General features: G+C 43.0%; 1 protein-coding gene across 3 annotated transcripts in view; it reads right to left on the reverse strand.

Moving 5' to 3' along the window:
- The window catches only part of LOC139462392 (cysteine--tRNA ligase, cytoplasmic-like), a 279723-nt gene that overhangs the window by 22235 nt on the left and 241017 nt on the right, over positions 1–16471 (reverse strand). For all 3 annotated transcript variants that reach the window (XM_071244073.1, XM_071244074.1, XM_071244075.1), the window contains 2 exons: positions 6914–7002; positions 3893–4014 (listed from right to left, as the gene is read on the reverse strand). In XM_071244073.1, the coding sequence (XP_071100174.1) occupies positions 3893–4014; positions 6914–7002 (211 nt within the window). The remainder of the gene's footprint in view (positions 1–3892; positions 4015–6913; positions 7003–16471) is intronic.

A 16471-nucleotide genomic window follows, 5' to 3' on the forward strand; every position in this document is an offset into this window, starting at 1 on the left:
GCAAGTGGGCCCTGGTCTTTTCCAGGAAAGTAGCACATGCCACAGGTACATAGAGCTACTCCAAAAGAGCAGATAAGAGGACTGATAGGTACCATTTGGGAATGTCCGTTGAATCTCGACATCCTCCAAAGAATATCTCATGAGTCATGACAGGTTGATCTCTTATGGTTAGTTCTAGAGAACTGAGGTTAGAGATGACCCATATCCTTCAAAAGTGCCGTGACGGAACTTGTCAAAGAAGGAGAAGGAAATCTGCCACCATAGGTATAGTAACAGCTCCCATGCCCACTCCTCATCCTCAGTGCAACTGCCAGAACCCGGTCCAATCTGTTGTCAGAGATGGCGAAAGAAAGGTCCAGGATGACGCCACTGCTGCAGAGGCAGATTTGCATCTTATGCGCAATAACCTTCCAGGCGTGGAGATGGAAACCAGGTAGACTGACACGCATGGTATCTGATCTGATCAGATTCTCGACTATCTGGTAGCTTGAGAGGTTCATCCAGGAGAAGCAGAAAAAAGTCTGGGGGACCGGGATGGCCGTACCGGCGAGGATGATCGTGGAGTCTGTGTCTGTAGGACTCTGTTTTGGAGAGACCAGGGTGGGAAGGTGTACACGGATATGCCCATTCAGTCGATGAACAATGCATCTACTTGAAGAGCTTAGGGGTTCAGCGGCGGGCTGAGATACACTAGCAACTTTTTGTTGAGACAAGTTGCCAACAAGTCCAGATGAGGTCTGTCCGAAACGATGTTATCCAATGGAGTACATCCGGATGGAGATACAGTCAAGTCTCGTTAATCCGACAATCGCCTTTATCCGACACTAATGATGGGAACCAATTAAATCATGGCTATTTAGACCTGTTAATCCGACAATCTCGCACTCCGACTCCGACACATCTGATCAGTCTCGTTAATCCGACACAGTGATCAGCGTACTCTGTGGTCATGTTCTGTCCAGTTTCAAACCTGCTGTACCAGTTTCAAACTTGCGACTTCCACTCCAGACTATGCTTTTTAAAGTATTTTGAATAAGTCATACAGTCCATAACAGTTGTTTTGTGTTGAGCTTTAGAGGTTGCATGATTAGAAAACCTATTCCGCTAACAATGTAAAATAACTATATGAATATTTCATTTTTATTTTTTTATTACATATTTTTATTGTTATCTATCGTGTAGTTGTCCGATTTTCGATCACAAATGTTGATACTACTAAATTTCGTTTATCCGACATACTCGTTAATCTGACATAATCATATGCAATTATCATGGAACTGTTCTGGGTGAACAATACCTTCCAAATGACGTGCTGGTTTTCTTGGGGAATTAGTCAGCAAAGAGCCAGAGTCACAGGAGACTAATCACAATTTTATTTACAAGAACAATTAACAATTTACAATATACTTAGAAATAACTGAGGGTGCCACAGAGAGTCGGTACACACTCTGGGCTGTGGGAGAGAGGTCTGCTTGGTAAGAGAGTCAAACCCCCTTCTCTGCTAGAACTTGGCTACAGTATGTATTTAATGAAAGTTTGAACAATAGAAAGGAATGTGATTGGTTGATACACGATTGGTTGTGTCCTAAGCTAAATGGATGGCTAGACAGTCGATGTACACAAAGATGGGGATTAACAATTAGGATTAGCATCTTATAAATAACAGCAATTGAGTGTTTCAAGGCATATAGATGTCATGGCTCCAGGGTAATGAGCCTTTGCAATCAAATGTTCTTCAGACAATGGGTGTCGTAAATCTGTCACCATGACACAAGTACCATTTTGTAGCCACTATCCTCCCCCATAGTAATAAGCTGTCTGCGAAGATGCTGAGCTTCCATCCTGCAGTTGATTAAGTGTGCCAAGGCAAATAAATATGTAATCTTGCTCATTAAACCAATCAACTGGGTTCCTACGTGTCTCTGGATGTAAGCTTCCACCATTGTGTTGTCTGTGGCTACAAGGATCAAGGACAGAGATAAGCGGTGCTTCCATGTGTCAAGCGCTTAGTCTGCAGATGCATTAGATGGATGTGAGCAAGTCTGATGATCGGGTCAGTAATTTGGGGAAACAGCCAGTTGCGATGGATATCTCGAACATCAGTACGAGATATTTGTAGCGGCGACCATTGAAAATGGTAATACTCCCTGGATCCAGTATGAACTGGTACATGCAAGCATGCATCCTGGAGGTCTAGGCTGATAAAATAATCCCAAATCCTGAGCTGTGCAAATTTTCCATACTGATTCCATTTGAAATTTCAGTGGACATAACAGACATTCCATGTGAAGAACCTTCATATTCATGATGACATGCATGTCTGTAGTGTCCTTCTTGGGTACCAGGAAATCAGGAGAATAGATTCCTTGACTGTGATCCACATCTCTCAGTTTCCATGTAGCTCTCATGTCTAATAAAGTTTGAATGGCCAAAGGTGTAGCTGGTAACTTGAGGTTGGGTCCCGTTTCACAAACAATCATAGGGCTACGACTGTCTTAGGTCTATGTTAAGTGAGTGAGTGAGTTGGGTTTAACGCCGCTTTTAACAGTATTCCAGTTATATGGCAGCGTGTCAGTTTAATGTGTAAGGAAAGCCCGAAGTGATGCAGGTCTCAGACGTTTACCACTTCGGTGAACCCCACGAGCACGGGTATGGTGCTGACAAACCTAGAAACATAATTGGGGCGAACCGGGATTCGAACCCACAATCATAGGTTTTTGTAGTGGCCAAGGGACGCAACTCTGCACAGCGAATCGCAGCGCCTTAGACGACTGGGCCACCCGTCCCCCCGAATTTCATTGTGACAATCCGGGCAAGGTAATGGAGAATCCATTCCCAAACATGTTCATAAACAAATCTACTCTCTTGCAAGGAGATAAATAACTATAGAAAATACAGTGTGAAGGTTAAACTGGTTTTGTGAGCTAATTATAAATGGGAACAGTTTTTACAGTCAAGCAGTTTTAATACTGTTGCACGTATTTGATACCTTACAGGGGAGAGGACATCTGTTGAAGAATCTGAAGATTTTTTAGTGTGAGGACAGGTAAAATGCAGGATTATGGCTATGATGTAATAGGATAGGATAAGATAACACTTTACTATCCCCAAGGAAATTTGGGCTACATCAGTACAAGGTATAATCTCATTGGTACACACACATACAAATAAATAAAACAGTCACAAATGTTAAAAGTGGCAACAATTATTTAACACAAAACTTACAAAACCTGTATGGTTTTGTCTGGTATGTTGAATTCCAGCCCCGTTTGTTCTCGACAAGGGCAATCGTACTCAGAGGCCAGAAGGAAGAGGTGAGGTGAAATGGGGTTTAACATCGCATCCAAGATTATTGCACTTATATAGCGACGTGCATGCACGTGTATGTGAGTATGTGTGGCTGCCTGTACTAGTCCGGACTGATGCCGATTTATAGTGCTAGCCGATTAAGATACCATGCAGCAGTTTAACATGAATACCCCACTCAGACACAGTATACTGACTCTGAGCCGACCAGTCCTTGTTTTAGCCCCTTAATGCCGAGCGTCAGATAGGATAAGAACAAGTACCATCTTATAACGTCTTTTTGTATGATCTAACCCCAGGCCTTCCGCTCTCCAGGCGGACACATTACCATTAGACCACGGAGGCGGTCGTCAGAAGGAAGAAGTTGATAATCCTGATGTAAAACATTCAAAATATCGCTTAATATTTTATTTGCTTTATTAACAATTTGCTGTTCAAAAGTACTGCCAATGTCCTGAAGAGTGATGCCAATTATTTTTTTAGCCGTATTACAGAATTTTAAGAGTTTGGTTTTGTTGCCAAGAGACAGGTTTCTGTACCAGCTAGATAAGTTACACTACTTGCAGGAATCAGAACCTTCTCTCACCTTCTCCTTCAGACAGAGCCTTCTTGTCTCCATAAGCTTCAGGAACCAGCTTGGCATAATGGTGACTGGCACATTTGTCAAATGCCATTGTATCAAAGTAGACTGATCCATTGGATTCATACCTGAAAGAATAATATAGACCCTGTTTACTGCTGTTATTGTTGTTTGTTTAAAGCCCCAGTTATCAATATTCTAACCCTATCATGGTGGTCCATAAATAATCGCGTCCGGACCAGAAAAACCAGTGACTAAGAGCCAGAGCAACAATCCACACCATCATGAGTGAGTGAGTGAGTGAGTGAGTATGGTTTTACGCAGCTTCCAGCAATATCAGGACAGGGAACATCAGCAAGGCTTTACACACAGCACTTACAATGAGTGAGTGAGTCAGTATGGTTTTACACCAGTGTTCACTGAAAAGCCAGGGGATTAATGAGTGAGTGAGTATGGTTTTATGCCGCTTTTAGCAATATTCCAGCAATATCACAGCAATATCACACATTGTACACATGTCGGGAATCGAACCCGGGTCTTCGGTGTGACGAGCGAACACTTTAACCACTAGGCTACCCGACCGCCCCTCAGGGGATTAATGAAATACCAAGGGTTAAACTAATCATTTGATACAGCCTATTCATAAACTCCTCCTGCAACTGTCTTGTTAAAGAGGTCAGCACTGTAGCTCACCTGGAAAAGTGTAAGAGTGAGTAAGTGAGTTTGGTTTAACGCCGCTTTTAACAGTATTCCAGTTATATCGCGGCTTGTCAGCTTTATGTGGGAGGAAAGCCCGAAGTGATGCAGGTCTCAGACGTTTACCACTTCGGTGAAACCCACGAGCACGGGTATGGTGCTGACAAACCTAGAAACATAATCGGGGCGAACCTGGATTCGAACCCAAACTCATAGGTTTCTGGCATGCCCAAGGGACGCAACTCATGGCGCCTTAGAATCATGGCGCCTTAGACGAATGGGCCTCCCGTGCCCCTGAAAAGTGTAAGAGGGAGATCACAGTTTATGCTTGCCACATTCTAGAAGCACCCTTCCTGATATCATGTGTATTGCTATTGGGTCTTCAGTAACCCATGCTTCCGTAAAAGGTGACTATGCTTGTAGTAAAAGGCGACTTATGGGATCAGGTGGTCAGGCTCGCTGACTTGGTTGATACATGTCATCGATCCAAATTGCGTGGATCGATGCTCATGATATCAATCACTGGATTGTCTGGTCCAGACTCGATTATTTACAGACCGCCGTCATATTGCTGGAATATTGCTGAGTGCGGCGTTAAACAACAAACCAACAAACTAACCCTGTGTAGAGTTGTTTCCCTTGGGTGCCAGCAACTCATGACTGGGTTTGAACCCCAGTTTACCCCTGATTCTGTTTCTAGGTTTGTCAGCACCATACCCATGTGTAAAATATTAGGTTTTCTTTGATAAATTCTGATGGTAAACAGAAGTCGTCATGTAATGTTATTAGTGGTTCGGAAACATTGTTACATAACGCACGTGCAATGCGTGCTCGGGCTTGGCTACCGATTGTCACTTGTTGTCTGATGAATAAACGAAGTGGGAAGATGGCAGGTTGTCTCTTGGCCATTGAAAGAACACTACACCATGTTTGTGGGCTTCACCAAAGTTGTAATTGCCTGAGACCTGAACACTTCAGCCTTTATTTCCCACTTCAAACTCACTCATGTGCCTTGAACAAAATTTAACTCATGTTTGTAAGAAAGAAAAACCCTCCTTCCAGTCAAGTGAACAAAAAAGTTGACTATCTGACGAAGTTCACATGAAACCATGATATGGTGTCCTTTTTCTATTTGCTGGCTTTCACGAACATCAAAAAACACAAAAGATGAAAATGTAGAGTTGTTCAAAATGAATCACAAATGGTCAACTTTGACATTAAACCCTCCTACTGTTATTAGCATTGATAACCTAACCAGTAATGATTCATGTGTGCAGTAATAGATATATATGACTCTGATAGACGATTCAAGCTCTCAAAATGTCACAATTATTTCAATAAATCTGATCTTTGAAAATAAGTCGCCATCAAATCCAAAACACTATAAAATTCAACGACTATCATTACACACTGCTATTATCATTACAAATCAAATATGTGACAAAAATATCTCATCCTAGGAAATCTGTAACATGGCTTTTGATTATCAGGGGAAGATCAAATTTCACTGCAATTGGACAGTCCACATGACAGCAGCTGAGCTCTTAAAATGGCCATCTTAGACGATTGTTTCATCATGGCACACACTGGACTAATCCCCCGACAACCGCTGTCAATAGAAACAATGGAAATCAGTATGCAGCAGTTGCCTCCCTTTGAGACAGATAAACTCACCAGTTGACAATATATTTTCATTTCATTCGCATGCCAGGTAGGAAAATACAGGTAAAAAGTATTCTTCACAGAAATGTACTTCACATGCTGACATTTCACTGTCAGTAACATGATCTTCAGTGAGCAATGAATGAGAAACAAACAAATCAAAATATTCTGTTACACCTAAAAAACAACTTGAATGAGACTGGTTGAGTTTTGATGTTTCTTACTTTCAAAAGCACCTGATTCTATGAAGAAATTCATTTGTTGTTTTTCTTCAGTTTCTATTTTGTGAAATTAATAACGTGGGGGCCTTTGAAAGCAGATCAAGTTATATACAGTCCATATTTCCTCGGGTAGTATTTCATTATGTCTTCAGCAACCAATGTTTGCCGTAAAAGGCGACTATGCTTGTCGTAAGAGGTGACTAAAGGGATCAGGTGGTCAGGCTCGCTGACTTGGTCGATGCATGTCATTGGTCCCAATTGCGTAGATCGATGCTCATGTCAATCACTAGATTGTCTGGTCCAGACTCGATTATTTACAGACTGCTGGCATATAGCATATAGTTAAACAACAACTTTGTCCTCCCTTTGCTAACTTCATCAAGGAGACGATGGACAAATGGTTTATAAAAACAACTACCGAATCGCAGAATCAGTAAAGTTCACTTACGCATAATTATTTTCAATGATCTTCTGTATGTAATCTATAACTTCGGGGATGTATTCGCTCACTCTTGTCAAAACATCAGCCGGCAACACCTGCAAGAAGAACAGATGAACGTGACAACAATCGATGAATAACGATTCAAGGCAAGGCTAACATATATGACCTCCAACCCAATATTTTCATAATTTCTCACATTCCATGAATTAGTTTTAAAAAAATCTCAAATATTTATGAATAATTTAGCTAAAATAAAATGCATTTTGTCAAAAATAATGTCATAACTGACCAAGAGAATATTTTTGTGTTGCTTTAAGTGCCCGATGTGACCCTGCCAGTGGTGCGGAATTAATGTTGTCACCATTTTGGAGACAGTTCGCATTATGCATCATTTTTCCATATTGTGTCAGCTACCTATTAATCTTCGGTACTTTGAAATGATAAAAACACCCTTGAAAAGTGATCTGTTTTAAATGCAGTAACAACATCTGACGAAAGGCTTATCAGAGAAAGCCGAGTGTAGGACCAATGGACACATCCCTTGCACCATTTACAGACCACCTGACGCCCTTTATCAACAGTGCAATGAGTGCCATTTTGAACGTCTCTATACATTTGAAATGAAACCGTCCTTAGCACCCTGAATTTCATGCAAGAAGGCATGTGATATCAAAAAGGTGCCAGTTTAAAACATTTAAGTTAGCTGATGATGTCTTTCCAACAAATCGCGAACATTCAATCGATATGTTACACGATTCATAAAGACGTGAAGTTAAAACTATCGACGAACCGAAAAGAAACTTAATCAGCGATCGCCACAGTGGAGCCATGGGACTCTTACTTCAAGAAATTATGCAAATAATTTCTCAAAACTGACAAAATTTCACACAAAAATAGACAAAAGACCACCCTGTCTTTGACCCCTCGAGCTGTCAACGACAATGTGGCAGAAAACAACTGATTCAGGAAAAAATATTGCAACAGGATAATATCCTTCAGAGCGGGCTTTTGCATACTGGATAAAATTGAAAAGTTTAAATCAAATTAAAAAGTTTTAAAAAATCTATTTGTATTTTTCACATAATTGCATATTATAGTATCATGATAGTCATTTCCAGCTGAAGGAAACAATGGGATGGAGTTAAGAAAACACATAGTTTCGTAGAAAATTACTGATTCAAAGCCAACATACGATCATGCAATTTGAATTTTATTGATCAATTTAATTACTGTTAAGAAGTCCTATGGGATTTGCCAGCATTGAACATGTGTAAGACAGGTTGAAACATGTCGGCCTTGAATTAAATTGAGAAAGATTGTTACAAATTCCACTGAAATTAATACAATTCAACTTGAAACAAATTGTAAGATAGGCTGAAGAACCGGCAATGTAAAGTTAGGCAGCATTGCTAGGTGTTCCTAGTGCGGCGAGCTCACCTGCTGGTCCCACGTGTAAAGGGGAGATGACATGGGGTTTCAAGTTAAGGTTATTTCACTCTTATCATGATGAGCATGCAGATTTGTATGTGGCTGCTTGTACTCGTCTGGACTTCTTCCAGTTTTAGGCGCTAGTAGCTAAAGCGCTGACTCATCACGCCGATGATCCAGGTTAGATATCCCACATGGGTACAATGTCTGAAGCCCATTTCCGGTGTCTCCTGTTGTGATATTGCTGGAATATTGCTAAAAGCGGTGTAAAAACATACCCCACTCTGAATCAAAATTCTGACTTTGAGCTGACCTGTCCTTGTTTTTCTCTCCTTTAATAATGCCAAGGGCCAGGCAGGGTAGCAACAAGACCATCTTTTAACATGGTTTGGTTTGATGCGTCCACTGATCAAACCACTGACTTTCCCCTCTGTGGGCAGACACTCTATCCACTCCACTACTGAGACAGTTTAGAGCTGCCAGAGACCATACAATAATGATAATGATGATGATATAAATACCTCATACTGTACATAATTCATACAAAACTTGAGTAACCAAATCACACTTTTCAAGGCTGGGAAGACAAACAAAGTCTTGGTGAAGGTCTTTAATGAAACTTGGAAGGACTGCCAGTTTACCAGAGACTAGTTCCTCTTAAATACCTCCTCCAAAGAGATTCAAATCGGAAGTCGGGGGGTGTCGGGGGGTGGGGGTGGTGTCACAAGTCAGTAGTAGGCCTTTGGTCAGTAGTCAGTATTTGTTCGGCTTTGTCAGTGAGAAGGATCATGTAAATAGCGGCCAAGCTGTAAAGTTGAATCTAGGATGCCAAATCGTCAGTCTGTCTGTTGGAAAAACCAGGGACTGCTGGGTCTGTGTTGGTTTCATTTCTGCAATTCATGTTTTACAAATACCAAACACTGACTGATTTTGCTTTGTCGTTAGATCTAGTTGTATACAATGAGATTTTAGCATGTTCACAAAAGAGTCAACTTTTAATTTATGCAAAGCAGTTTAATGTAGGAATTTTACATTTATATTTCATGCCAAAAATTTGACTCATCTTACATTTATGATAGTTTCCTTAGCGAGCGAGCGAGCGAGTGAGTGAGTGAGTGAGTGAGTGAGTGAGTGAGTGAGTGAGTGAGTGAGTGAGTGAGAGTGAATTTTCATGCCACTTTTAGCACAATTCCATTGATATAATGGCTGGGGACACCAGCAAAGGGCTTCCCACATGGTACACATGAGGTGCAGGTCTTCAGTGTGACGAGCAGACGCCTTAACCACTAGGTTACCCCACCTCCCCAGTTACATTCAAATAATACAGAACAAACAACACCACATAAATGACACACATGGAAGTAATGCTGAACCACATTCAGTAGAATATTGATATAACAAACTACTAGGGACCGGACACACTCCGGCACAATGGTGACTCAGCATAACACAACTGCCACAGGCTAATTTGCATATCACGTGACCGGACTTTTCTCTTGTTTGTAAACAAACATGCTTTTTCAGAAATCAGTATGGAACGGACTAATGCAAGTATTTGGGGGCACTTTACATATTGTTTTGCATAATTATATAGATATGCTACCACAACTGCGAGAGTGAGTTGCATGACAATACATATTTACACATCGAAGTGACCGTATCGCTAGCTCTCCGTTGGGCTTCGATGACAGCAGGTGGAGCCATACAACCAATGTAAACAAAGGATAACTACGCAAAAACAAGTAGATTTTCACATATTAGGATACGTTCTTAATGAACCGTAACCATTCTTTGACATTTGTTTATGAAAATGTGTAGACTTGTCAAACATGAAACTGATAAAAAGCATATGCAATATCTTGAATGGACTGTGAAAGTTGTGACAAATTGTCACATGGCGCTGGCCTGTGGCAGAGGTACTATGCTGGCTGGCTGCCACCCAATTGGAACTCTGGGTAGGAGAGTGGGGAGAAATCAGTTTGTTTTATACGTTTTCGGTCAGAAATGTCCGCCATCTTGGCTAAAACAAGACACAATACACATACACGTTTATACACGTTTCCTCCTGATTCTGTTAAAAAGTACCCAAAGATATAACTTCAAAAAGATTTGATGCAATAGTTGGAAGAAATTTTATCTGAAATTAGTACTTTATCCGAATGATATATATTCCATTATCGTGTTATTTTAGTTACAGCTTTCACTATATATATTTAGAATTATAAGAACCATAAACGTAGCACTTTGGTACAGGTGATTGCTATTTTACGTATGGAACAATTTGACCAGTCACTGTAGGAACTTCCCGTGCCACATTTATTTCGATTGTGAAAACGTTATGTTGACATTTTAATTGTCAAACTGCCTCAAATAACGAGTCAAAATATGGCATTCAAGATATATGTATCCATTCTCTTGCAACTAAAGTTTGTTTCAAGGCGTCAATAGCGGTAAACTGACCTTGGCTGCTGTAAATAACATTGAGTTGTGCAATCTCCCGATCGCTTCACACACCATTTTGCCCAAATTAATGTAAACATTATTGAATGATTAGCTGATAAATTTTGGGAGCCATGCTATCCCGTGCACTATAACCGAGTTAGCACTATATTGAAGAGCGCAATAGCGAGGGAACTCTGTAATTGCTGCATTGACTTGTATTAGTGTTTGTTTTACAGACAAGATTAGTCCAATTACACGGACAGGTAAGATTAACATAATGCAAGTTTAACAAGGTTGAATCGTCACCAGTGATTGTGTTGATTCGCCGCTGATTGCGTACAGCCAATTGTCAGTGACACTTGACACTGAGCGAGATATCTCAGTTAGTTATACACGTCACTAATTAGTGGTATTTGGGCATATCAGGGATCAGATGTCAGTTCGCTATATACATTAGTTCGCTGTAGAGAGTTCGTTATGTACGTAATTTTTATATGATAATTTATAGGAGATAAATCAGGATTTTTTTAACAGTTTGTTGTATCCGTTTGTTCGCTCTATCCGTGTTCTACTGTAAAAGAAAGATGGAGATGTCATGTTCATAGATGTCACCTCCATGGTGTAGTGCATAGAGCATCTGCCTGGAAAGAGGTAGGTTGGTGGTTCGATCCTCAGTTGTGTCAGACCAAAAGATATTAAAAGATAGTTCTTGTTCTTCTGCTGACAGGCACTCGGCATAGAGGGGACAAAACAAGGACTGGTCGATACAAGGACTGGTCGAAACAAGGACTGGTCAGCATAGAGGGGACAAAACAAGGACTGGACAAAACAAGGACTGGTCAGCATAGAGGGGACAAAACAAGGACTGGTCGGCTCTGAGTCAGCATAGAGGGGACAAAACAAGGACTGGTCGGCTCTGAGTCAGCATAGAGGGGACAAAACAAGGACTGGTCGGCTCTGAGTCAGCATAGAGGGGACAAAACAAGGACTGGTCGGCTCTGAGTCAGCATAGAGGGGACAAAACAAGGACTGGTCGAAACAAGGACTGGTCGGTTCTGAGTCAGCATAGAGGGGACAAAACAAGGACTGGTCGAAACAAGGACTGGTCGGCTCTGAGTCAGCATAGAGGGGACAAAACAAGGACTGGTCGGCTCTGAGTCAGCATAGAGGGGACAAAACAAGGACTGGTCGGCTCTGAGTCAGCATAGAGGGGACAAAACAAGGACTGGTCGAAACAAGGACTGGTCGGCTCTGAGTCAGCATAGAGGGGACAAAACAAGGACTGGTCGAAACAAGGACTGGTCGGCTCTGAGTCAGCATAGAGGGGACAAAACAAGGACTGGTCGAAACAAGGACTGGTCGGTTCTGAGTCAGCATAGAGGGGACAAAACAAGGACTGGTCGAAACAAGGACTGGTCGGCTCTGAGTCAGCATAGAGGGGACAAAACAAGGACTGGTCGAAACAAGGACTGGTCGGCTCTGAGTCAGCATAGAGGGGACAAAACAAGGACTGGTCGAAACAAGGACTGGTCGGCTCTGAGTCAGCATAGAGGGGACAAAACAAGGACTGGACAAAACAAGGACTGGTCGGCTCTGAGTCAGCATAGAGGGGACAAAACAAGGACTGGTCGAAACAAGGACTGGTCGGCTCTGAGTCAGCATAGAGGGGACAAAACAAGGACTGGTCGAAACAAGGACTGGTCGAAACAAGGACTGGTCGGCTCTGAGTCAGCATAGAGGGGACAAAACAAGGACTGGTCGAAACAAGGACTGGTCAGCTCTGAGTCAGCATACAGGGGACAAAACAAGGACTGGTCGAAACAAGGACTGGTCGGCTCTGAGTCAGCATAGAGGGGACAAAACAAGGACTGGTCGAAACAAGGACTGGTCAGCTCTGAGTCAGCATACAGGGGACAAAACAAGGACTGGACAAAACAAGGACTGGTCGAAACAAGGACTGGTCGGCTCTGAGTGAGCATAGAGGGGACAAAACAAGGACTGGTCAGCTCTGAGTCAGCATAGAGGGGACAAAACAAGGACTGGACAAAACAAGGACTGGTCGAAACAAGGACTGGTCGGCTCTGAGTCGGCATAGAGGGGACAAAACAAGGACTGGTCGGCTCTGAGTCAGCATAGAGGGGACAAAACAAGGACTGGTCGAAACAAGGACTGGTCGGCTCTGAGTCAGCATAGAGGGGACAAAACAAGGACTGGTCGAAACAAGGACTGGTCGAAACAAGGACTGGTCGGCTCTGAGTCAGCATAGAGGGGACAAAACAAGGACTGGTCGAAACAAGGACTGGTCAGCTCTGAGTCAGCATACAGGGGACAAAACAAGGACTGGTCGAAACAAGGACTGGTCGAAACAAGGACTGGTCGGCTCTGAGTCAGCATAGAGGGGACAAAACAAGGACTGGTCGAAACAAGGACTGGTCAGCTCTGAGTCAGCATAGAGGGGACAAAACAAGGACTGGACAAAACAAGGACTGGTCGAAACAAGGACTGGTCGGCTCTGAGTCAGCATAGAGGGGACAAAACAAGGACTGGTCGAAACAAGGACTGGTCAGCTCTGAGTCAGCATACAGGGGACAAAACAAGGACTGGACAAAACAAGGACTGGTCGAAACAAGGACTGGTCGGCTCTGAGTCAGCATAGAGGGGACAAAACAAGGACTGGTCAGCTCTGAGTCAGCATAGAGGGGACAAAACAAGGACTGGACAAAACAAGGACTGGTCGAAACAAGGACTGGTCGGCTCTGAGTCAGCATAGAGGGGACAAAACAAGGACTGGACAAATCAAGGACTGGTCGAAACAAGGACTGGTCGAAACAAGGACTGGTCGAAACAAGGACTGGTCGAAACAAGGACTGGTCGGCTCTGAGTCAGCATAGAGGGGACAAAACAAGGACTGGTCGAAACAAGGACTGGTCGGCTCTGAGTCAGCATAGAGGGGACAAAACAAGGACTGGTCGAAACAAGGACTGGTCGGCTCTGAGTCAGCATAGAGGGGACAAAACAAGGACTGGTCGAAACAAGGACTGGTCGAAACAAGGACTGGTCGAAACAAGGACTGGTCGGTTCTGAGTCAGCATAGAGGGGACAAAACAAGGACTGGTCAGCTCCGAGTCAGCATAGAGGGGACAAAACAAGGACTGGTCGAAACAAGGACTGGTCGGCTCTGAGTCAGCATAGAGGGGACAAAACAAGGACTGGTCAGCTCCGAGTCAGCATAGAGGGGACAAAACAAGGACTGGTCGAAACAAGGACTGGTCGAAACAAGGACTGGTCGGCTCTGAGTCAGCATAGAGGGGACAAAACAAGGACTGGTCAGCTCTGAGTCAGCATAGAGGGGACAAAACAAGGACTGGTCGGCTTGAGTCAGCATAGAGGGGATAAAACAAGGACTGGTCAGCTCTGAGTCAGCATAGAGGGGACAAAACAAGGACTGGTCGGCTCTGAGTCAGCATAGAGGGGACAAAACAAGGACTGGTCGGTTCTGAGTCAGCACAGAGGGGACAAAACAAGGACTGGTCGGCTCTGAGTCAGCACAGAGGGGACAAAACAAGGACTGGTCGGCTCTGAGTCAGCATAGAGGGGACAAAACAAGGACTTGTTGGCTCCGAGTCAGCATAGAGGGGACAAAACAAGGACTGGTCGGCTCTGAGTCAGCATAGAGGGGACAAAACAAGGACTGGTCGGCTCTGAGTCAGCACAGAGGGGACAAAACAAGGACTGGTCGGCTCTGAGTCAGCATAGAGGGGACAAAACAAGGATTGGTCGGTTCTGAGTTAGCATAGAGGGGACAAAACAAGGACTGGTCGGCTCTGAGTCAGCATAGAGGGGACAAAACAAGGATTGGTCGGTTCTGAGTTAGCATAGAGGGGACAAAACAAGGACTGGTCGGCTCTGAGTCAGCATAGAGGGGACAAAACAAGGACTGGTCGAAACAAGGACTGGTCGAAACAAGGACTGGTCGGCTCTGAGTCAGCATAGAGGGGACAAAACAAGGACTGGTCGGCTCCGAGTCAGTATACTGTGTCTGAGTGGGGAGTCCATGTGTATTTGCAGCATGGTATCTCGGTTGGCTAGCGCCATGAAACGGGATAGTCTAGACTGGTACAAGCAGCCACACCACCCCCATCCCCCTCCTACATAAGTGCAATAATCTTGAATGTGACGCGACACGACATAAGACCCATCCTCCTCATCTCACCAAGTTCCTAAACCTATGACACAAGCAAGCAACATTATCATCATGTTCAACATTTCAAGTTCAAACAGCTACACAATCACACTGAATTATCCAGCCAGACCCCCTGACCTGAAGTTGACAGACAGCCATGTTGGTTGGCCTGCCTTGTGCATTATTTATCGTGTTGGTTCCTCACTGTCTCATAGAATGGGATGGGGAGGACCCAGAATTTCCCTTCACAAACCCCAAGAAATAATTTTTTTAAATATGACAAGTGATATGTCTCAAACAAAACACAGATTTCCTCAATCAAATATTCATATCAGAGTTTCAACATTTTGTGTCTGTATTTTAAATAAAAATATTTTCCTATTTTGAAAGAGAGTTCAGAATATTTAACAAACTTTACAAAATTATTTCCCAGACCATGGCATCAGAGAGCAATGAGTGTTTGGTTATATTAAAAAAAACCATTCCCAGCTATCTCAATCAGATTTTTAAACAAGGCAGATTGCTTTTGTATTGTAAAGCGATGACAACTCTTCTTGAAACAAAAGTTCCCAAAGCAGTAAAGTTGTTTGAAGTCCAAAACATTCATGTGATGTAAGTGCAACAAGAGGCCCATAGGGCCTGTATCGCTACCTGGATATTTACGCAATCATGACAAAATATACATTTGCATTGTACATGTATATAATACTGCAAATATTTTGTAATTTTGACTTTCAGCATGTAAAATGGGTTGATGGCAAATCTTACTGCATGAACGTGTATTTCTCTACATACAAATGTAGCATAAAGATCTGAGTGAGTGAGTGAGTGAGTGAGCTGGGTTTAACACCGCTTTTCACATCATTCCAGTTATATCGCGGCGAGCCAGCTTAATGTGGGAGGCAAGCCCCAAGTGATGCAGGTCTCAGACGTTTACCACTTTGATGAAACCCATGAGCACGGGTATGATGCTGACAAACCTAGAAACATAATCGGGGCGAACCTGGATTTGAACCCACAATCATAGGTTTTGGGCGTGCCCAAGGGACGCAACTCTGCACAGTAAATCGCAGCACTTTAGACGACTGGGCGACCCCTGCCCCCCATAAAGATATGAACCGTTTCCATGTAATAATCAAGGATCAAAGTTTCCAGACGCAAGGCTGGACCCCTGGGCGAATCCTATTGGCATTAATGTATTATTCTCTTCATAACAAACAAATGTATACAATGTATCTGTTTATTACAGGGTGGGGATAATATCGGTTTGCATGTTATGGTCAAGGTTCTAACTCCTTTGGGAGAGCCAGACAGATGAACAGAAGGGCCAGTCCTGGTAGCATATGTGCATTCCTCTCATTATACTCAGCAATTGTACATATGGTTATACGGCGGGGTTCTTAACTGTGTCCAAGTACTCTTTTTGGCCCCTCCCCTAAGCCTGAGTAGGAAGGAAGAGGAGAGGGAGAAGGAGGAGGGATCTACTTTCAAACAAGTAGAATACATCCAAA

This window comes from Haliotis cracherodii, unplaced genomic scaffold, assembly GCF_022045235.1.
Source record: "Haliotis cracherodii isolate W230 unplaced genomic scaffold, xgHalCrac1.p SCAF_15, whole genome shotgun sequence".
NCBI classification, from domain to species: domain Eukaryota; kingdom Metazoa; phylum Mollusca; class Gastropoda; order Lepetellida; family Haliotidae; genus Haliotis; species Haliotis cracherodii.